Source organism: Diabrotica undecimpunctata, chromosome 3 (genome assembly GCF_040954645.1).
Source record: "Diabrotica undecimpunctata isolate CICGRU chromosome 3, icDiaUnde3, whole genome shotgun sequence".
Classification (NCBI taxonomy): Eukaryota; Metazoa; Arthropoda; class Insecta; order Coleoptera; family Chrysomelidae; genus Diabrotica; species Diabrotica undecimpunctata.
Genome location: NC_092805.1, coordinates 47,783,125 through 47,807,851, shown reverse-complemented (window position 1 = coordinate 47,807,851; position 24,727 = coordinate 47,783,125). Strand labels below are relative to the sequence as shown.

The following is a 24,727-nucleotide window of genomic DNA, read 5'->3' as shown; positions in this document are numbered from 1 at the left end:
TATATATATATATATATATATATATATATATATATATATATATACATATATGTATTTATATATGCATATCCTATATATATTACGATACCCGTGATTTTTAGAAATAACTTTAAATATGGCTCATTAAGCTCATGATCCGGAAATCAGGGTTTTGTTTTCCTTAGTAGAGCAATAAACGTTGACCTTAGCCATGACCTTGGTATTACTCTGTTTAAATAAATGTCATTGAATATTTTTGTTAGTCGGTGAGTACGTCGGTATCAATTAGTTTTATAAGTTCCATATATGCATTTTCAGGTCCAGGATCTTTGCCATCAATTAATTGTGATAATGCTTTTTCCACTTTATCTGATGTGATTGGTTAGTAGTCATTACATATGTGGGGCGGAGGTTATTTGAACCTATTATCATTAAAGAGATCTTGTATGTATTTGGTCCTTTTTCTTGTTTAAGTTCCATCTTCTATCGAAGGTTGGAAATCATCATGGCTATGCGGACTCTGTTGACTGCCGCTCTAAAAAGTTCTGCACTACTGCATTCAAACCATTCCCTTAAGTTCTTAAGCCAGGATATTCTTCGTCTTTCTACATTTTGCTTTTCTCGGATTTTGCCTTGCATAATAAGCTGTAATAATGTGTATTTTTGCCCTCTCATCACATGTCCTAAGTACTCAAGTTTTCTTCTTTTGATAGTTAATATTATTTCCGCCTCATTTCCTATCCTTCTAGTTACTTCCACGTTTAACATTCTTTGAATCCATGATATTCGTAGGATTCTTCTGTAACACCAAAATTCAAAGGCGGTCAACTTATTCAGATGGACTTATTTTAGTGTCCACGCTTTCAAGCCATAAAGAAGAGTAGAGAACAGGTAACATCGAAGCATTCTCAGGCGTAGTTCTAACCTTATATCCCGACAACAAAGAAACTTTTTAAGTTTAATGAATGATGCATGTGCTATTTCAATAAGTGTCCTAATTTCTTTGGTTTGGTCTACATCTGATGTTATCCATGTTCCTAAGTATTTATAGTTATTAACACTCTCAATTGCGGTATCTTCAATAGTCAGTTGGATATTTGCATGTGCAGATTTAGTCATGATCATGCATTTAGTTTTCTTTAAATTTATCTTCAGTCCGTACTCATAACAGCGTTCATTAAGGCGTTGCATTACATTCTGTAAATCATTGTTGTTATCCGTCAATATTACTTTATCGCCTGCAAAACGGAAATTATTCAAAACTTCTCAATTGATAGATATACCTTCTATTGAGTCTTTTTGAAATACCGCTTCACTGTAGACATTGAAAAGTAGTGGGGACAGCACGCAACCCTGGAGGAATCCTCTCTGTATTTTGATATGTTGGGTGTACTGGTTGTCAACTCTTACCTTGGCAGTTTGATTCCAATATAAATTAGATATAATTTTCATATCACGACTGTCAATATTATTGCTTTTTAATATATCTACAAACTTTTTATGTTGAACTTTATCAAATGCCTTTTCAAAGTCTACAAAACATAAGTACATGTCCTGATTCATGTCCATGCATCTCTGAGCCAGCACATTCAAGCCGAACAAAGCATCTCTTGTACTCATACCATTTCTAAAGCCAAATTGTGTGTCACTAATTTCATATTCAAGAGTTTTAACAATTCTGCTGTGAATTGTTTTTTAAAAATGTTTTAAGTGTGTGACTCATTAAAGCTATTGTTCTGTGATCTGAGCAAGTTGTTGCACTTGGCTTTTTGGGAATTGCTACAAAGGTCGATTGCAGCCATTGTCTGGGGATTGTGGCAGTCTGATATATTAGATTAAAGAGGTCAATCATATTTGGTCCATATGCATGCATATTTCTTGATAATAATTTTAAGACCAGTTGCTTGTTTAACCTTTTTATGCTTATTAAAAGTGTCGTGTTTTTGTTCCAACAACTGTATCTCTTCACACTGCTTTAACCAATTTTCTTTGGCCTTTTGTATTTTTTTTCTTAAATATTCAACAGTGTATTATTTTATTATTTTGTAAATCATGTTTTAATTTGGAATATCTTTGGCTAAATAATTAGATACCCAAAGCAACGTTTATCTTCTCTAATATAGTTTTGCTTATATTAACAGATAGATTGCAAATAGTAATTTTTCTATTACAAATATTTCTAATAATATTTATATCTCTGGTTTAACTAATCTGTGTAAATCTTATAATTCTTGTAGATTCTTAGAATTATGCATTGGTTTCCAAAAAAAAATTATAAAGATTGTAGCAAGTTCTACTAAAATCACCAGTTAAATTTAGATCAATTGATTTCGCATTTAATTTTAAGTACCTAAATTACAACATTAAAAAAACAACATTAAAAAAGTACTTGAAATCTACTTCTTCCTCACGTGTCACATCAAAATTTTCCGACGTTGGCGATTACCATAATGAAAGCACCTCGATTTTCTCCCACATGAAATAGTTGCGCTGGGAGTTGCATCTAGGAGTGATATTTGATCAACAGTTAAATTGGAAAATTCATATCCAGCAATTAGTTCTTTCATGTCGAAATGGCCTTAACTTGTTACAGTACCTAGCTCACAAAACTTGGGGTGCCGATGGTAAAACAGTACTTTTAATATATCGTTGTAAAATTGATTACGGATGTGTTGCATATACATCTGCCAGCACAACAACGTTAAAACCTTTGGATACGGTACACAACATCTCCCTAAAGATTAAACTTGGAGAGTACAGAACGACTCTGATAAATAGCATACAAGCTGAAATAGGTGAGCTTACACTAGAGCTTCGTAGGTAGCTATTAACCCTTATTTACACTTCTAGCATCTTCTACTTCTTGTAGCAAATGTTGGCGACCATCATGGCAATCTGTATTTTGCTGTAAACTGCGGCTCTTAAAAGATTTGTGGTAGTTGTGTTGAACCACGTACGTAAATTTTTCAGCCAGGAAATTTTTCGCCTTTCTGATCCTCGTTTCCCTTCTACTTTTTAGCGTCTATAAGAGTCCTCGACTTAACTCCGTACAATAGTATTTAATAGGAAAGTATAGGAAACTTCTAGCATAACTGTTAATAATAAACTTTCAATAAATAATATTTTAGACTAAAATCCGTAAACTAATTATTGAAACCAAATTTAGAACTTTCAGGGTATATCGGAATAAAAAGGAATATTCCTTTTTTTTTTCTTCCTTCCTTTTTTTTCCTTCCTTTTTATTACGGTATACTCTCATTACTATTTAAATGGGAATAAGCCACAATTAAAGGTTAAAGTACGTTTATTGACGTTTTAATTTCCACTTCGGAAATCTGGAAATTGCAATTGAAACGTCAATAAACGTACTTTAACCCTTAATTGTTTAATTGTGGCTTATTCCCATTTAAATAGTAATTACTTTAAAATGCCACAAGAAAATAGCTTCAGAAGAATATCCGATATACTTTGTACGAGTACTAGAAATCAATTCGCTAATAATTTTGCTTAGTTGAGGAGATATGTTGTGGAATATTTTTAGATTCCCCATGTCTCTAATAACATCTTTATCAACGTCTGTTTTGCCTTGAAATTCTTAGAAGGTACAGATTAAAGGAAAGTTCTGAATTTGGTTACGAAAATTAGTTTACGGATTTTAATATCAGATGTATATTTTCACGTTCAGAGCGACTGTGAAAGCCGTTCTGAAGAGGCTTATTAGGCCGAAATACGTATAAGCGGATGCACAGGCTCCCTGTACGTGAAATCAAATCTTAACTGTCTTTTCCTTTCTAACATTTTAGACGTATCCATGACTATTGATTCTTTATATGTCATTACTACAAACATTCAGGAAAATATACACGCAGCTTTCATTAGCTTTACTAATAAAGGGAGAACTAAATAAATTGCATACTAAAGATACAAGGATCAAGTCTCTCTGGGTCCTATCATATGTTGGAATAGCAGGTAACGAAGCAGCATACAAAATGCCAAAGAAGCTCTAAACGACAACAGTATCCCCATATTACCCCAATATGTAAGTATGAATCTATAAACACCTACTTAATAAAGCACCTGTTTGAAAACTGGAACAATAAATAGAAATTCACACCATCAAAACTTCAGGAGATAAAAAATAAGATTGGACTATGGCAACCACCCGAGGTATCCAGACGAAAGCAAATAATTATTTCCCGTTTACGACTTGGACATACCCAGTTTTGTCATGAAAATTTATTTAAGAAAAAAGAATACCCAATTTGTTATGATTGCGGTTCGCTCCTAACGGTAAAACACGTCCTAGTGGAAAAGTGTGAAAAGTTCAATCATCGCAGAATGAAAAACCACTTACCAAATAATCTTAAAGACATTTTAAATTTAAAAACACTATAGACAATCTATTTTTGTTTTTTAAAGACTTTAATTTACTAACGTTCGGTTCCACCAACTTGATCTAAGTAAAATCTTACCTAAGTTTTGCTTAGTCAAACAAAAATTTCTTAGTTGTAATTTGCGTTCCACCATACAAGTTTTTACTCAACTTAACCAAGAAAAAACCTTTTTTTTTATAGCCCTTTTTCTATCCTAATTGTCGAATAAAGGCCTCTCCCATTTCTCGCCATTCATCCCTGTTGTGTACTAGGCGTTTCCACATTGGTCCTGCGACTCTTTTGGTATCGTCGCTCCAGCGCATTTGAGGTCTTCCTCTTGGTCTCTTCGCATCGTACGGTCGCCAGTTTCCGACTTCTTTGTTTTATCTACCATCTTCGAGACGTTCGTTGTGTCCAGCCCATTTCCATTTTAGTTTAGCTGCTTGTTTCGCGGCGTCCTTTATTTTTGTTTTGTTCCGGATTGCTTCGTTCGTTTGCCGATCTATTAGTGAGATACCAAGCATCTGTCGTTCCATGGCTCGCTGAGTTTTTCGAATCTTGTCCATGTTCTTTTTTGTGAATTTCCAGGTTTGAGCTCCGTAAGTGAGAACGGGAAGGATACAAGAATCGAACACTTTGATTCGAAGGTTTTGGGGTATCTTTTTGTCTTTCAGTATGTATGAGAGTTTTCCAAATGCGGCCCATCCCATTCTTACTCCTCTGCTTATTTCGGTAGTTTGGTTTTATTTGTTTACCTTGATATTCTGACCCAGATATATGTATTCTTCTACATGTTCCATTTTTGTTCCTTGGATGGTTATCGTCGGTTGATCATCCTAATTCGACATTAGCTTAGTTTTACTTAGATTTATTTTTAGTCCTTTTTTTATAGATTCCGTATGAAGCTCATCGATCATCGTCTTCAGTTCTTTCCATATGTCGGCTGTTAGTACTACAACATCTGCATATCTTAGATGGTTTAAATACTTTCCGTTTATCGATAGTCCCTTCGTTTCCCAATTTAGTGATTTAAAGATGTCTTCAAGTGCGGCAGTAAATAGTTTTAGAGATATGGTGTCTCCCTGTCTTACTCCTCGGTTGATTTTTATTGGCCTCGTTTTCATTCCGTTATCCATCGTGACTACCATTTCAGCGTGTTGATATATATTATGTATTAATATCCTATATCTAGAATCTATTCTGCTGTTGACCAGTGCTTCCTCAATAGCCCATAATTCTATGCTGTCAAAAGCTTTCTCGTAGTCTATAAATGCTAAACAGATTGGTAAATTGTATTCGTTAACTTTTTCTATTAGGACCTTTAGTGTGTGAAGATGGTCACATGTACTGAACCCTTTTCTAAATCCGGCTTGCTCTTAAGAAAAAACTAAGTCCTCAGAAATATTAAGTTTGCAAAATTGTCAGACATTCTTAAATTGTTGACTCATTATTAATGCAGAAACAACAAAACAAGAAGAACATTTGTGTCATTTTTATGCTGTCTTTAATTCAATGTCATTTCAATATTTATGTAAATGGTGGCTGTGTTGCAAAATACACAATATTTTGATATTTTATTTTGTGGCTAGTGTAAAATAAATATAATAATTTAAACTATAGTACACACTATATTCTATATATACACGATAAACTATACACTTCGGTGGAATTTACAACAACAAAAAAATATAAAAATAAAAATTCTATCAACACAAAAACATCTACGTACGCTATATATACACTATAAACGATTATATACGATATAGTACTTTTATGCTATAAATTACTATACTACGATATAGCAGTATACTATACTATAGACTAAATAAGAGTATAAAAATAAAAAATCAAATTAGACCGAAAAGATGCGAGTTAACCTAACATCGACGACCAACAGAAGAAAAACCTCACCTAAGTTTCAATATAATATGATAGAGGATGAATTTCAATGCATGCTCCAAGTTAAAATTTTTGCTTAAGTCGTCATAGTAGGTGGCTTAAGCTTAAGCAAAAATATTTCTACTTAAGTAAATATTATTATTTGGTGGAACGAAACTGAACGGACTTAAGTGAAAATTATTTCTTAAGATCAAATTTTCACTTAAATCGCCTTTGTGGAACTGGGCGTAAGCAAAGTGTAATTACTTGTTACCGTTCCGCTAATAACGTTCTTAGGTTAATGCAGATTCATTGTAAATAAAAAGAAACAGTAAAATATTCTACCCTTATCTAATATTACTACGAAAATATTAAACGCCTATCGATAGCATTGTATTAGGTTTTATAATTAAAAATGCTCAATGATTCATAAATTCTAGAGGGTATTCATACAACTACAAATAACTCACCTGCCTTTCATTTCTAGTCAACTTCATTTCATCAAAACAAATTTCAAGATGAGATCTTAATATATTGTGCTGAGTAATTTTTAAATCAACGCCCTTAAACACATCTTGAAGAATAGATACAAATTTGTTGCTGTCATTAAAAGAAAGCTTGGATAAGGTATCCATTTTTAAAACTTGCACTACCAACATTACTTCTTCGTTAGCATCAACGTTTTCTTTGCTTTTTGATTTTAATGTTCGTAGCACTCGACCACAGCCTGTTAAAACTGTTCTTATTGACCTTAAGCCCCAGTCGTAGTGCTGCTGTTTACTGAGAAGTTTGCTAAAACGTAAGTAATGGCAATTTTAAAGTATGTAAGAAATACTCGAGGTAATAAATCAATTACATAAATAAATTCATTATCGTATGAAAATATGTATATGTTTAGGATATATTTTAGGTATACCAAATTTTAATATAGATTTTTTAGTCTTAAAGTACAGAATAATTAATGCATAAAACATTTCTGATTTACTGCTTTTAGCATTATTAAAATTTTTTGCCTATGAGAAAGTGAATTTTTCCCTCTATTACTGATAAAGTAAGCATCCTGGTATTTTTACGAATTTTTTCCTTCTCTTAAAGATTGAGCACTGAAAAAATTATAACTATTACATATTAGAATGGAAATACATTATAGTCTGGTAGGCCAAAATAACGGGATCAATATGATTATTTACCATCTAAAATAAAACCCGAAAAAAAAATTCGCCTTAGTTGACGTAAACTCATGGAGGATTTCCAAAAAGAGACCCCCAATCAAGCATTAGGTACTTAAGATACTATCGTACTATAGGCAATCAGCAAAATGGTTTCATTCTACTTATTGAGTATTTTTTTCACTCAGTAAAATCGTACTTAAGGAGGTAGCGTTCATCACCGGTTAAGATTTCAAACCGTTATCTTAAAGCTTATTTTGAACCCCACATATTAGTGGATACAAGTTTAATCAAAAAAAAATTTTTTTAGTATGGTTTTTTACTTATAAAATGTAGGTAGCGGAAGTTTTAACAGTGTTCCGTTTAGCTTTATTGTTACCGTGTTATAGACCTAGTAACATTTAATTTATTATTAATAAGGATTCTTCTTCTTCCGTCCTTTCAACAATCTCTATCCTGAGCAACATACTTCCAATTTGTTCCGACTATTCTTTTGATGTCGTATACCAATCTCACCTGTGGTCTTCCTCTTGGTCGTCTACCTTTGTAAAATCTCCAATGTTGTATTGTGACGTTTCAACGTTGGTTTTTTTATCTAGCGGTGAGACCTGCGCAGCTCCATTGGAGTTTGAGACTTGTTAAATTAGGATAAGTGAAGTTATTAATGACTCTTTTGTAAGTAAGTAAGACAGAAACAATGGATTAAGGAAGAGGACTATAAATCCACGAAAGAGAGAATTAGCAAAAAAGAAAAGCCTAACCCAACCTAAAGGTAATAATACCTTTAACTCATGCCCACATTCCTCTAAAAGTTTTTCGTGTAAAAGCTTTAATCCCAGTGACTGTTCTCATGTGAGGAAAACTTGCTATTGATGCCCAATAAAACAGCTCAGGACAACTATATTTCGGGTCATCTGTTTAACTCATGTTCTGTTGAGTACACTTTGATTATGAAAAACAAAAATTATCAAGGTATGTAACAAGATTTTCATGTCAGTCATGGTATTCAAACTTAACGTATTAATCAAGATTATAAAATGTATTTGTAAGGAGGAACATATAAAAGAAAATAGGGGGCGACCACAAATCAGCGAAGACAGCAGAAAAAAAGGGCTTGTAAAAAATTTTATAAAAAATTAAGGGGTAAAGAAACACATTATTCTACTCCAAAACTATAAAAAATGTATAAAAATTGACAAAATAAAATCAAACAAAGTATCAAAAACGATGTTTCGAAGAATTTTTCAAATCTAATATTCATTTCACTACCCAGCGTCAGACTTGTCTAGTTACTGCTACGAAATGAAACATTTTATCAAACCACATATGATTTATCCAAGAATATTAAGTACATAACCAACAAATGAGTTTACACGATTCGTGCAGCAGCATTTTATAAGGTTATGAAGAAAGAAGCGTCTGGTTTAGCCAATATGTGCTTCGACTTACAGCTGATTCAACCGTTACCAAAATCACTGATCTTCTTCTTCTTCTTCTTAGCCTTCTGTCATCCATGTTTGGACATGGGCTTCTCCCAACTCCTTCCATCGGTCTCTATCCTGAGCAACCTATTTCCAATTTGTTCCGGCTATTCTTTTAATGTCATCAACCCATCTTATCTGTGGTCTTCCTCTTGGTCGTTTACTTTCGTTAGGTCTCCAATGTTGTATTGTAGTATTCCAACGTTGGTCTTTTTGTCTAGCAGTGTGGCCCGCGAAGCTCCATTTAAGTTTGGCAATTTTTGTTGTTATGTCCTCGACTTTTGTTTTGGATCTTACCCAGTCGTTCCTCTTTTTATCTGAGAGTCGTATACCTAACATTGCTTTTTCCATTGTTCTTTCTGTTGTGGCTAGTTTATTAATGTTTGCCTTTCTTAGGGTCCAGGTTTGACATCCATATGTCATGATAGGAAGGATGCATTGGTTGAACACTTTGCTTCTCAAGTATTGGGGTATTTTGCGGTTCTTAAATATTCAAGTAAGTTTCCCAAATCCTGCCCATACTAGTCTTGCTTTTCTAGTAATTTCCGCACTTTGGTTTTCTTTGTCAAGTTTCAGGATTTGGCCTAGGTAGATATATTCCTGGATTTGTTCTATCTCACTGCCATTTATAGTTATACGTCTGAGGTCATCTGTGTTTGTCATTGTATCAGTGATTTGTCATTTTTTTTAATGACAAATCACTAATACAAGAAGCATATTACTATGGGCAAATTGGATTATACTGTTTCTGTGATGTTGGCATTAATGAATAGAAATCAAACATTTTATATGTGGATAAAAGATGAAGCTGGAAAGAGTTCCACTGAGGTGTCTTCGGCTCTTTTGCACATCTGCAAAGCCTTGTTTTTCCTAAAAATGTTACATTAATCACATACATTAATCAAACCTTAGTCCAAAGTATCACCAAAGATCACAATTACATTACCGGTGAGAGGACACAACTTCCTTCCTGCTGACCGAATGTTTTTATGAGTGGAAAAATTGTTGCATAAACAGCCAACTATCATAAACAAAGTAAACCACATTGATGTATACAAATCAGTTAGAATAGTAAAACTACTGGCAGACGATTGAATTGAAGACATTTTATAACCAGAAAAAGGCTGCTTTCGGCGTTTAGACAGTATATCAGACTACAAGAGAATTTTAATAAAAAAAATTTGTTAATCAACAAACTAAACTCTTGCTCAAATGCCTAATGAATTTTGTGTTTGAATGTAAGACGGAGCCATGTAAATCTCTTTAAAAGAAAGGTTGGCCTTAAGAACGCTCCTGAAACCCAAGAAGCTGACCGCGATGAAAAAAATTGTGATTGCATAGAGCATGATGTTGGGATGCACGTTTGAGTCGACAAAAAGAAACAACGATAACGATAGACTACATTTAACATTCAATTTTATACAATAAACTTTAAATTTTATACATTTAACTTTCAATATTATACTTTTAATGTAGGTATTAAACGAATTGTTGTTTAAATAAAATTTATTAATTTGTAAGTTTATTTGATCTACATCCCAACCTACATTTGACCGATATGATCAATCAAAAAAAAGATTAGTCCTCACAGAGTTTATTCAAAAGAGGTTTTGTCCATAGCGGTCGATCAAAAAGCGTTTAGTCCATTGAATAAACCTATTTTTTACAAAAAAAGCACATAATATTTAACTTTTATGTTTATTTTTAGTGTTACGAACTACCAGTCTATCATTAGAAAAAAAAAATCCTTTTTTAAACGCCAGCTCCTCACTTATAGATGATTTCAAATGTAGAACAATTCCCAAGCATAAAAATTTCACAAAACAACACTTATCTACAAACAATCTTCATCGTGAAGGGAATATTAAAATAACGGTCACCTAAATTAAAACGCTCATTTAAGATCTAAATGGATCCACCATTACAAAAAAAGAGATAAATCACTTTCCCCAGGCATTCACACAAAACATTCTCGCCAAAACGAAGCAAAAAAGTTGGTTATATTGTCATTGTGAAGCCAATATATTATATATCCTGTAATCAAAACACAACATAGTTGCTCACCTATCTAACCATCGTTTATGCCTTGTTATAATGCAGTTGCTCTGACGAACTCCTGAGCGTGAAAAGTGTCCTCTCTGTACAATTATGTATGCATTAATTCTGTATGTGATTACATGACTAAAGGTTTCAAACCAAAGCTAATCATCATCAACATGCATGCGTCCACCGCTGGACATAGGTCTGCCTCAGCTCTTTCCATATGTCTCTGTCTTGTGCGGCTTACATCCAGTTATTGCTAACTCGCTTTAGCTGCTCTCCTTCTGCTTCGTATTGCTTCTTGTCTTGGTCTTCACTCGACAATATGTTTTGTCCATCGGTTGTCTGATAATCTGGCGACGTGTCCTGCCCAATTTCCTCTTAGCGACACGATTTTTTCGATGGCATCTGTTGTTTTTATTCTAAGACATATTTCTTCGTTTGGGATTCGGTTTTTCAGAGAGACACCCAACATCTGGCTCTCCATAGCCCTCTGAACCACGCGAATCTTATTCACTATCTTTTTTGTAAGTGTTAATGTTTCCGCTTTATAAGTGAGTACAGTACACACACTGTTAAAAGATTTTCCTTTTAAGGCATATCGGTAAATACGAATTAAATACATAGTTTAATTTATCAAACGCTGCCCAGGCTAATTCTCTGCGGCGTGGAAGCCCACATACCTGGTTATCTCTGCCCAACCGAATTTCGTGTCCTAAGTACTTATACGATGTAGTCTGCACAATATACCTTTCTTAAACAGCAATATTTTGATTTAGCACTAGATTCGTCATTATTTGCATCTTGTTTATATTAATCTTTATTCCGACCTCCAAGGAAGCATGATATAATTTTTCAAACATTATTATTGCATCCATCCGATCGGCTATAAGAACGATGACATCTGCAAATCTCAAATGACTGGGCTTTCTCTCTCTCCATTTATGTTGATACTGTATTCCGATCTAAATCTAGCTTGTTCTCTAGGCTGATAGAAGTTAGTTTAATTTAGTGTCTAGTCTTTATTTAATAATTTTTGTGAAAAGTTTATATTTGTGTAAAAGCAAACTGATGGTAGTTTTTTAGATCTGTTATGTCTCCTTGCTGGTGTAATAAAATAATGACTGCATTGTTTCATTGAATAGTTTTTCCTTGGTAGATGCATTCGGTGAGAAGCTTGATCAAAGCCTGGATAATTCTATGTCCACCTAGTTTGATCGCTTCGATCACTACTCCGTCATCGCCAGGGGATTTGTTATTTTTCATTTTCATTTTGGTTTCGTATGGAGTTATTTTTGGCATTAATTCTGATCACTAGTTTGTAATTTTGGGCAGGGCCTGATGTTGCCTTTCGTCGGTACTCTTAGACATTTCTTGATAAAAGGATTCGACAACCTCAAGGATTTTGGTTTCATCAGTAGTAATGTTTCCATCTTTGTGTTTTATTTTGTACATATTTTTTTTGTCTATATTGTTCGTATTTCGCCTTAAAACTTTTGAACATTTGTTTTTCTGTATTATTTTAGTTATTTCTTTTGTATTGTCTCCTGTAACGTCTTTTCGTATTGACCGGTAGATATCTTTATTTAATTTCTTCATTGTTGTGTAGTTGTAGCCGTATTTTTCCAACGCCTTATTTTACCTATTAGCTCTTCGGTATTTTGGCTTAGTTTTTCTTTATGGCTCAGAACGGTCGAGCAGCTCTTCCCTTCCGTTTCTTTTAGAGCCTTCGTTCTGCCATCATTTGCTTGATCTGCATCTTCTATTTTATCGTGCAAGTCTTGTATATGTCTGGTTAGTGTATCTTCATAGAAGTTGTTGTTTTATGGGGGAATCCATTTCCTTTTTCTTGTATTTAGGATCATCTTTGATCTTTCCAATTTGACATTTAATAGTATATTAGCTCGGATTAATCCGTGGTCGCTTCCTGTTGAAAATTTGTTGAGTACTTCGATGTCTTTGATTATTTCTTTCTGTTTGTTACAATATAATCTATTTCATTTTTGACACTGCCATTTGGGCTGATCCATGTACATTTACGCTGAGGCTTCTTATCGAAAAAAAAGTTCATCTGATGTCTTATTTTATTTTTTTTAGCTCTTCCTGCAGTTCCATTATCTTCTGGTCTGATATAAAAGTTCTAACATTGTATGAAGTAATATGCATTTGCCGCTCTTTGCAGTAGTCTGACTTTTTTCCGGGGAATCTTAACACCCTCTGCTCCAAACCTGTTTCAACCGCTATCTTGGTTAGAGGTGTTCGAGCCGCCGGAGACTAAGAACCGTTCAGTAGTTTCGGCTTTCATGAAAAATAGCTTTTGGGGTTTTAAGCCATTAAAATGTCACGCTTTGCTAGTGCGTGTTGGCGAAATCGTTTGGAAGTGAAAGGGAATGAAAGGGCGGAGATGGGAATGCGTTGGGTTTGAAAATGGTTTCCTCGGGGATGTGAGGGTGGGGAAATCCATCAGCTCGCATAGGCAAGTGTGCTATTCCTAAAGCAGATCTATTCCCTGCCGTAATATATAATGTTTAATGACTAGTCTGATATAACTTATTTTCGCCATCCTGTTATTTAATTGTAAACACATTTAACATTAGAAGACTGTCTTTAAACTAAAAATATTTTAATATATTATACCAGAAGTTGGAAGATGTTTAGTTTATATAATTAATAACAAGTTTGATTCGTATGTATTTCTATCCTATTTAAAATGTGCATTTTTATTAAACATGTCTATTAAATTAAAACAAATTTTAATAGATCTCACTTAGTTAGTTACCTGGCAATGTCGAATACTTCTACTATTTTTTTGGCAATTACGTTGGCATTTCTATAACCTTCGCAATGAAGCAAAGCTCTTGCTATATCTTCGTTATCAGGTTGCGTCATTACTACAGGCCTAAACAGTTGTTTTAGATTATCAGGTAACTTGTTTCTACCACCATAACCCCCTCCCGCCGGATTTAGAGTTACAAATATACCACAGTGCCTGTTTACATCTACCTAAAAAAAAAAAAAAAATTGCTCCGGTAGAAACAAATTCATCGACATTGTCGACGTTAAAGGAATATAACACGATAGAAAAATTATTACGATTATATTTGTAGCTTAAATGGAAATATAATATAATACTAATAATGTTTAAAATATTTGTTTTCATAAATAAATTTTTATGCCTACTTACATCTTGTTCTAGTAGTTGAACAGTCTTCTTATCTGTTCTTATTGAGACTTGTATGGCATGAATTAACATAGATATGGCTGAAAGTGTAGCTTCGTCTAATCTATTAAATTCGTCAAAACAACCCCAGGCACCAGTTTTTACCAATCCAATCAGTATTCTACCCATTGCCGAAACATCGATACCCTGTAAGATAAGAACATGCAATCTAAGAATTATTTACAAATTAGCAACACTACGGCAGTAACATTAGAATATACCTCTTTTAAATATAAACTTTTAACATACATCCTGAAAAATAAACTGATTAATAACTGATAGAGTAAGTAAATGGAAATAATGTTAATTCGATATAATAAATAGACACAAAAACTATTAAAAATCAATAGTTCGACCACTAAAGCAATACTATCTCTCTTTTAGTCAAGAAGTGAATCTTAGAATATGAACAGGTGTATGATCTTTATAAGGTATTGTTAACTGTCTGTTACTACCGTTGTGGATATTGCTTTTTTCCTTAACGTAAGACAAGAACCAATTTTCTAGGTGATTACATATGAAAAACTCTGATTAATTAATCTTCGTCAAGGCAGGTACAATTCAATGTTGAAGAAGTAATAGTAGATTACGAGTTTATGTAGTAGTTTATGTAGTTTATGTAGAGTTTATGTGATTACAAGTATTTATATTTTATTCGAGCACAATTAATTTTACGATCGCTCTCATTTTACAATTTTTCTGAAAAATAACTACTTTGACATGTCGAGTATATAAGTTTAATAGCCAGTGAACGCGCAATGTACACTAAGGCAAGATATGTAATTTTACGTAGAGCGTTTGATGTTTTGTCCTACTACTTACTAGAGAGAGAATATGTGTAATTAAAGAGCGCATGATGTGTTTCATACAACAGATAAGAGAGTAAATTACCGTTACGGCAAAAAAATCGACAATTTCTAGTGATTCTTAAGAAGAGGAAGATTATTTTATGACTTTCTTTTTTGAAAATTTAAAAGCAATAACATGCTTTTTATGATCGAGTTTTAAGAAACCTCTAAATAATAATAGAACAATAAAATATGCAGGTGTGTGGGTTATACCTTTTATTTTCATCAATTCAAAATAAAAAATAAAATTGTCTATTTAAATTGCCTATTTTGTACTGACGAATCGGCCACAAAGGTATTATGTAAATATTATTTTCTTATAAAAGATATGAATAGGTCTACTCATATTGTTTGTTATCAAACTTAACCTAAATTAATTAACAAGTAAAGTTATCAATTCAAACATTATGTAAATAATATATTGTACAATCGTTTTCTTGGAACATGTGAATCACGAATTCAAACTTTATTAATAATATATAAAATAATGAAGTGACATTCAAAAATTAATTAGTTTTACCATCCACTCGACCAGTAAAAAAACCATCTCGACCTTCCACTGTCCTAGCGTACATTATATAAAAAATGTCATCCGATGACACTTTTCGTTTAAGGGTGATTCCAAATACCAACAGCTGTCACTCTATTGTTACTCGTAACATTGCCCCACTCCTTTCGACTGGCGACCCTGCAACAACTGTTTGTTCGATACCGGCCAACAGATGCAGATGTACAATCTTCATTTTTATTGTTAGTCATTTGATTCGGTAGGTAACGTCACTGATTCGGGCTACTACGGAATACGGACCTTCTTATGACTTCTGTAGCTTTGGACATCACCCCTTATAAGGTGTTGGATTATATAACCACAACAACTCTTCTTCCTTGAACCCGGTAGAGTTAGCTCGTCTGTTATATCGAGGTTTCATCCTGTCGCTCTCCATTCTTAAATGTTTTCGAACCTTTACATAAACATCGTCAATTCCTTCAGATAAGTTTTGGATGTAGCTGTCATTATATTCTTCACGGGATTCAGAAATTCCAAAAAACAGATCAGCAGGAAACCGCAACTCTTTCCCAAATAAAACTTTCGCTGGCGTTTCGCTTTGTCGAATCATGGATGGAACTTCGATATTCAAGAAGGAAGAACTGGAGAGAGTTGTCCCAGTTATCGTGATGTTCATTGATAACAATTCGAAGATATTGAAGTAAAGTTCGGTTGGATTTATCCACCATTCCATTTGACTGAGGTCGCAAAGGTGTGCTTCTGGTCTTCACAACTCTGAAACATTTTGTCGAACAGATTTGGTGTAAAATTTCAAACTTGATTGAAGTGTATTTTTCTTGGAACTCCAAAACGATAAAACAAATTATTATTAACTAGTACTTCAGCGATTATTAAGGCTTCTTGATCAGCAAGAGCTTATGCCTCCGGCCATTTACTACTTCATGGCCATTAAAATGTACCGGTTACCAAATACTGTACGGGGAAACGGTCTAGCAATGTTCACAGCAATCCTTTCGAAAGGAGCTCCAACCAAATATTGCCTCATCAGGCCTTGGTTTCTCGTTCTAGGACCTTTACTAGTCGCACATTATGTACATTTACGGCACCACCTCTCAACATCCGAGCGACATCTCATTTAGTAGAATCAATATCCGACTTTTGCTTGAGTCATGTTTATCTCCAAATGGCCTCTGTATACTGGGGCATTGTAGGAGTCAACGAGCTGTTGCTTCTTACAGCTGGTTACTGATCGTTTTCCTGTTTATTTTCCTTAGGTACTGTATACTGACAATGATTTCTACGATGACCTAGTTTTCAAACTGCCAACAGCTTAGTGTGGTTAAACGACTGTTGCGGCCTCTATTTTTATTTCACTTAAGAGAAACTTTAAGTCTTGTTAGAAGTTCACCAAATTTTTCAATATCGTTGGTGGCCTATACCTGGCAAATTATCATGGGACTTTTTGAGGCAGTTTTGGCTGCCTCGTATTCTAATGCATGAGCAAAGACGTCTCCTAGGGTTTTATTTCTAACCATTTGCATAACCTGCTGCATTTTGATATCGCGTGGTTCATCTACAACACTTTGAACAGCCAGTTGATCCAGAAAACCGTCTGGGGCAATAGGATAGGCTAGTCTGATATTGCCTCAAATTCTTGTAGAGATTCATCGGATTTCTGCTGTCTGGACCTTAACTGAGTTTGGTATACTTGCTGCAGATATTTGCCACTATATCTCTTTTCCAAATGTGACACCAGGCTGGAAAAGTTCTTTCAGAGGTGGTCTGCAAAACATTCAGGGCTCCTCCTCGAAGAAAAACTACTAGTGCATTGTTCTTTTTTTTTTCATCGTAACACGAATTAGCTTGTCCATCTGCAATAAACTGTTTTAGATAAACTGACCAACTAGTCGTGCCATCTATTATTGGTGATTTGATTTTAGCTGGGCTAAAACGACGTGCGAGTTGAGGAATAAATGCAACATTTGCTTGACTCATTATTTTGGCTACATCATCTTTTAATTTGAGGTCAAATTCCTGCACCGCTGTTCACAGTTGCTGAGCATACTCATTTACAGCCTCTTGTATCCAACTTGCTGACAATTTGCCGAACATGTCTTTTTTAAGACCACCTAATTGTTTCGTGATTGGATTGTAACTTGGTTTTCTTTTACATTTTCTTGCAATTCAGTCTGGTTTTCGGTCATCTTACTTGTTTAATTCTCTTGCAATGTAGCCACCAGACCATACAGTATGACTAATAATGAAAGATATTGGTAGTTGGAACCTTTTGAAAAATCTCCAGAACCCGTCGACAAATCCATTTAACCTCTAGTTCTCGACATCTGACACCAATTTCTACCGTGGTTTCTTGAAACACGTGAATCACGAACTCAAAATGTGTAAAATACTGAACTAACTAAATGACGTTAAAAAATTAATTAATTTACAATATACATTACATAAAAAAATGCCATGTCATGACACTTCTGGTTTAAGGGTTATTCAAATACCAACAGCTGTCACTTGATTGTTTGTCGTAACAAAATGTACAAAAAGGGGTCTGATTTATGAAGAAGGGTTAAGGTAATACAATTTGAGAGATTTATGAGGTAAAAAATGTTTTAAAAGACATTTAACGGAAACTCATATATTTACAATTAAATGTAAATATATTTACAAAAAAATGTATTGCAAAGAAATATAATACATGTATCCTGTGCCCTGTATTATTAATACAGAAGTATCTTAGGGCCATATTAAACTATTTTACAGGCTGTAACACCTATTAGGGCCGTATTAAAATATTTTACAGGCTTTAAAAACTATTAAAAACTCACTGACGATCAGTCGATCGATAAATATATGATTCTATAAAAGAACTTCAGATTAGTTTTTGCTGATATCTAAATAGTGGAACATGAAGAAAATCTAAACTAAAATGACTTAAATTAGGCACTACAGAATTAAAATTAAAAAGCCCAATTAGATCCCGTTGACAAACATCGGTAAAGAATATCTGCTTTAAAAAACACAGAAGGGCTTTGCAGATCCTACACTTAACTTTCGTTAAGGACTCTTTAATTTTTAGATAACCTCTGCTATACATGCTTTAGCATTAATGTGAATTATGTCCTCTTTGGATCTTTGCATTTAGATTTACAAGACAATTTAGCATTATTAACTACATTTTATTTTTAGCTGCAGCGCTACTAATAAGTTTTATTTATTTTAAAAACCCTCTTATTATTTGTTATTTCTTTATTCATATTACCTCATCGCAGTTAAACACTAGAACTTGTCTTCCTAAAAGTCCTCCAAGTGCTTTAACAGATTCCGTTTTGCCAGTGCCTGCCGGACCATACGGATTTCCTCCCATACCCAAATGAATTCCCTGAAAAAAATCCAGTTAAATTGTATCTTAAAAAATAATAAATTATATACCTGAGTTAATGTTAAAAAGCATTTGTCTGTTAATGGTGTCCGCACAAGTTTTGCAGCATTTCCTAGATATTCGTAGGAGTATTCCATTCTGGCGTTAGCCATTTTGACAGTTACTTCTCCGATAGAGTTACTATAATATCTAATATAAAGACAAATAATTATTTGTATTTACAAATATTCATACGATAATAAGATAAAGATGATTATTTTGTAGCTACAAAGTAGTTTGAAACTTACCTCAATTGCTTCTGCCAAGTCCATTCCGAAATCTTCGTTACATTGTACTTCATGAGTTCCTCTAGAACAGATATATGATGAATTGTGTCTAGAAGTAGGGCCTTTAATTTTAATTCTAAGACATTTTCTCCTTCTGTATCTTTATTTTGTTCATTATTTAATTCAAGTGCGCTGTAGTGTTCCAATTGAGTCTAGAAAAATAGTATTATTATTAGATTATTTTTATTATCCTAATAATTATCTTGTTGCTGGTGCTGTCGGAATTCTTTTTTCCACTATGTCGTCTAGCATGCTAGTTCTTTCTGCTGATCTTGAAAAAAAGGCGGAAATGCATGTAAATTGGCAAAAAAGTTGGCTACATTTGAATGAAAATAAACACTTTTCTGCAATATTAAATTAAATTGATGTGCATAACAATGTACATAAAATGTGCAAGAAAATTTTTTTATGATAATACTTTGAACGCCACTTTCCCTTCCTGACATTACCGCCACTTCAACATAGATTTAATCTAGAAAATATTAAGCAGTTCCAAATATTTTCTAATTTATGGGGCTATGTCAGTGACACTGTGTGATACAGGTTTTAAAAATTTCCAAAAACGTTTGTAAATTTGGCCATGCTAAGCATATCTTAAAATAATAAAAATTTGCTGATGGGTAGAAACATTAGTACTTTCATCACACTAAATGCATACAAACCGTGCCTATAAAACCTGTTTTTTGGTCTCTTCCTGGCAAACAGTTACAATCTAATATGTCATTTTGAATTGATTTTGACGTACCTTTAAAAACATTCTATCTATCTAATCTATCTAATTAGCCTTCTTCGGTCCATCTTTGGACATAGGCCTCCCAAATACTTTTTTATACCGCCAATACCGAATAAATTTTTACATTCTTCTCTGTTTGTCGCTACAGTCATCCACCTAGAGCCCACGTGCTTTGGGGCCTTCCTCTGCTTTGTTTATATTCCTACGATCTTCAACTTATAAGAATTTTGTTCTATTGGTCTCCTTTTTATCTTATATTGTGTCCGCACTTTTCAATTCAAATCTTCATTTTAATTTTGCAACTTCTTGTCTAACATACCCCACTTTTGTTTTCTCTCTTATTCACTCGTTTCTCTTAAAAACATTATTTACGATCTACAAAAGAAGAAGCTGCTAAATCATGCAGTTCTAATGCAGATCTTTCCCTTGTTACTGTGCTTTTTGATGGTGAAAATGATGAGACATCAAAATGAAGAGAGGCATTTTGAAAAGTGTAATCTGCCTTTACCGTATTTCACCCATGAAAGTATTGAAGATATGGAAATAGTTTTCAGAGATACTATACTTATCCAAGATTAATCTGAAATCATAAGCCATACTATAATGAAACCAAATTCTGAAGACAACCAACTTAGTATGATTTTAGAAAACTTAGAATTTCAACAAAACATAGAAAATCTAAATATTAATCAAGAACTACCGTATTTAGGAGGCAAAAAAGTCAAGAAATAGAGTACCACATTCAATGCAACACGCCAAACGATTGTGATTCTATCGTGGAAGCTGCTGATCACGAGTTTCGCGACACTTTGCTATGGTAACTGACACCAGAGCGAAAGTCTCAGCGTACAACGGAAAAAATGCCATACGTGATAACATCTAGTGGGTGGAAAAAAATTCATGAAAAAAAGGCAGAAGATCAGCTACAGAAAGAGATCAAGAAAGAAGAAAATAGGAAAAAACGCGAAATGAACAAAATGACCAAAGTAATAAAGAGGCCAGAAAAACCAAAACACGTCAGCAACTTAACAGCATGTTTGACGGAAGACGAAGCTCCGATGACCAAAAAATCCATTACATCAACCCAGCGGAGTTCTCCAAGTTCAAGTAATCTAAGCAACGAGGGGATGTGCACAATCCCAATGCGTCTCCCTAAGGATAATATCATTCGTAATAAGGAATTGTGTTTTATATTTCCAAAAAGTGCAACAGTAGCAAATTTTGGAATTAAGTGCCAGAATTGTATGGGAATGTACATGCATAAATTACAACTGCCTGCTGAAAAAACATTTATACACACTTCATTATTTATGAAAAGTGTGCCAAAGAAATGCGTAGTTACTTATCTTTTCTGTTCATACGATAAAGATTTTTATTATAAGTTTCTATGAAATTTTGTTCATTCAGTTAAGGTTTTTATTTCAAAACATTTCAGCTTAAGTTAAAGTTTTCTTTTTATTTAATAAATGCAAACATTTATTTAAAATGATTTGAGCTCTTATTGTTTCATTCCATTGCTATGAAAGTGATACAATAGCTGCTGCAAGAAGTGTGAAAATTATTGCAGGTAGGTGCCAATGACTACAGCCATGTAAATGCCAATAACTGTAGGCGACGTGCCAATAACTAGTACTTTTTCTGTTTTTTATTTTAAATCAATTTAGTTTAAATATACTAACGTTATTATTAAAAACAGTTCTGTGACAAGAAAGGTAGGACCTCACACAACCCAGAATAAAAGTTTCCTAAATTGTAATTCTTTTCTTGTGGAACTCGAAAATATTGTTTTCGGGACATTTCCTTGTCCTTAAAGTGCCAATAACTGGATGCGTTACCCTACTACATGCTAATTTCAACAATTATATCGGATCGGAAAAGTTATGATTCATAAAATGTTTGAGAGAGCACTGAATGGAGAAGACTTACCGGCAGACTGGACCCAAGCATATATGACATCAATATACAAGAAAGGAAATAGAAAAAACTGCGAAAACTATCGGGGAATCAGCATTATATCATCTATAGGCAGACTGTATGGAAAGACCATAAAGGAAAAATTAGAAATATATATACAAGATAAAATCGGAGAAGACCAGGCAGGTTTCACAGCGGGGAAAGCATGCTTAGATCACATTTACACGGTCGAACAACTAATAGAAAAAAGAATGGGCAAAAATAGATCCGTCCATCTGGCTTTTGTTGATCTTAAGAAGGCATATGACTCAATACCTAGAACCAAGCTATGGGAAGCAATGGAAGACATCGAAGTTCCACGAAGATTAATAAACGCGGTAAAAGCACTTATCAAGAATAACGAAGTAGCTATCAAAACGGGCAATAGAATATGCAGTCCATTTAAGACGACAAAGGGACTACTACAAGGTTGCTCCACATCCCCCACCCTGTTCAAAATATTCCTGGAAAAAACCCTGAAACCATGGAAAAGAAAGTGCGAAGGAATGGGTATACCAGTAAGGAACGAATATCTATATACGCTAAGTTTTGCCGACGACCAAATAGTGATCGCACAAGACTAGGATGACCTCAGTTTTATGATGAGAAAACTGGAGCAGGAATATACAAAGAATGGGATAGAAATAAACCTAAAGAAAACTGAATACCTAACAACGGAGAATACAGAAATAAAACAGCTGGAAATAGACGAAGGTAAACAAATCAAAGGAACAGACAAGTATAAGTATTTAGGCTTCATAATATCAAATAAGGGCAAAAGGGCAATAAAATTAAGGGCAAAAGAAGTGTGGGAAGAAGAAAAATATCGTGACTTCGTAATCTACGTGAATGGTTCGGGTGTAGTTCGTTTGAACTTTTTAGGCGCGCTGCTAACAAAGTCGCAGTGGCCATGATGATTTCCAATCTCCGCTAGGAGTGGCACGAGAAGAAGAAGAATATCAAATAAAGGAACAACGGAGGAAGATATAAAAAATAGACTAGGACAAACAAGAGACTGCATACGAAAATTGAACCCGGTACTATGGGATAAGAACATCAGCATGAAAACAAAGAAAAAATATATAATATCATGACAAGAAGTATCCTCACTTATGGGTGTGAAAATTGGATAATAAATAAGAAAACCAAAAACAAAATAAGAGCAACAGAGATAGAATTCCTAAGGAGAAGCTGCAGAGTAACAAGAAGAGATAGAATAAATAACATGGAGATTAAGAGGAGAATGGGAATGAACTCCGACATAATAGACTACATCGAACAGAGAAGGTTAACCTGGTACGGACATGTCAGAAGAGCAGACCAAAATCGGTGGATAAATAGAATAACAGAGTGGAGCCCGATAGAAAGAAGAAAGAGAGGCAGACCCCGAAGATCTTTCAGAGATGAAGTGGACGAAGCAATGAGTAGAAGAAACCTACAGGAAGGGGACTGGCTAAACAGGAAAAATTGAAGAAAACGGTTGAGTGAAGGAATACAGTGAAAACTGTGGAAATCCTTGTATATATATATATATATATATATATATATATATATATATATATATATATATATATATATATATATATATATATATATATCTAATTTCATTTTAAAAATTATGCTGTTACAAGCTCTAGTTTTATTCTAAAATTCATTAGACACAATTTTTTTTGCGGTTAAGCTTAAGTTATATACCTAGCTTTGCCAGATTTTTTAAATTTTTATAAATGATGTACATAAAAAATACATACCTTGTATTTGGATAATAAAGAGGGTAATGCCATGCTGGTAATTGCTTGTTCGCATTTAGCAGTGAACGTTATATTATCCGATAGACATAATATTTGAGAAGGATACATTAATGGATCTGGAGCACCTTTCTCTTTCTGGCAGTTGACAAGTAGTTCTTTTAACGTGACTTGCATTTCTTTAACCAAATCATTTAGCCATATCTAAAATAATAATAACAATATATATTTAAGATTAAAAAAACAACAAGAAATTTTTTTTACAATAATGACAAATATTAAACTTCCGCTACAATAATTGTAAATATTTTAGATATCGTCAATAAAGAAAAGAAACCCGAATCTATATAGAAAAATTATTTTGATTAATTTAATTTTAAGTCTATCATCTGTAGCTCAAAGGTCATCTGGATAGGGTTATTCGAAAAGCAACCAAGCGACAAATTTGAGAATATTGAGAAATTACCATCAACCGATTTCTACCGGAGTATATTGAATATTCTAAAAAGATCCAAGCACCAGTATACGACTACGAGTATAACGATATCGGTTAACCAGAACACCAAGGGACAACTTCAAAAGTACGGTTATCTAGTTTGTCGAAAACGAAACAATTACCAAAACTCTTTCAACGATTTTCTATATGTCGCTTGTAGTCACTATTTTGATTTTTATAGGTTTTGAGCACGTGCTGCTTACCGGAAACAATAATAATTATTATTGTGTCTTGTTACTAAAAAAAATAGAATATGAGTGAAAAAATAAGCAATAGTAATTATTGCAGCAAAAGTTCAAAAATGTTGACCCCTTCACAAAAGGATTTGTCTGCAACCTTTCATGTCAAACAAAATAGTTAAGTAAGTAGGTATAAATATTTTATGTGATTGTAGGTTAAAAACAATAAAAAAATAATGCAATATATAAAAAATTAAGTCTAATAAATCTGTGTACATTTTTAGAAATTACCATTAGACATTCTCCTGATTCGTAAACAGTCATATTCACTTTGAAAAATAAAACAAGTATCATTATTTTTGTCGCTTCATTCCTTTTAAACAAACATTATAAAAGGAAAATATT

General features: G+C 33.6%; 1 protein-coding gene across 1 annotated transcript in view; it reads right to left on the bottom strand.

Moving 5' to 3' along the window:
- The window catches only part of btv (dynein cytoplasmic heavy chain beethoven), a 344,345-nt gene that overhangs the window by 196,011 nt on the left and 123,607 nt on the right, over window positions 1-24,727 (bottom strand). The window contains exons 23-29 of the mRNA XM_072524490.1: window positions 23,651-23,851; window positions 19,175-19,365; window positions 18,938-19,076; window positions 18,768-18,887; window positions 14,105-14,287; window positions 13,700-13,923; window positions 6,701-7,022 (exon numbers count right to left, since the gene is read on the bottom strand). Coding sequence (XP_072380591.1) covers window positions 6,701-7,022; window positions 13,700-13,923; window positions 14,105-14,287; window positions 18,768-18,887; window positions 18,938-19,076; window positions 19,175-19,365; window positions 23,651-23,851 — 1,380 coding nt within the window. The remainder of the gene's footprint in view (window positions 1-6,700; window positions 7,023-13,699; window positions 13,924-14,104; window positions 14,288-18,767; window positions 18,888-18,937; window positions 19,077-19,174; window positions 19,366-23,650; window positions 23,852-24,727) is intronic.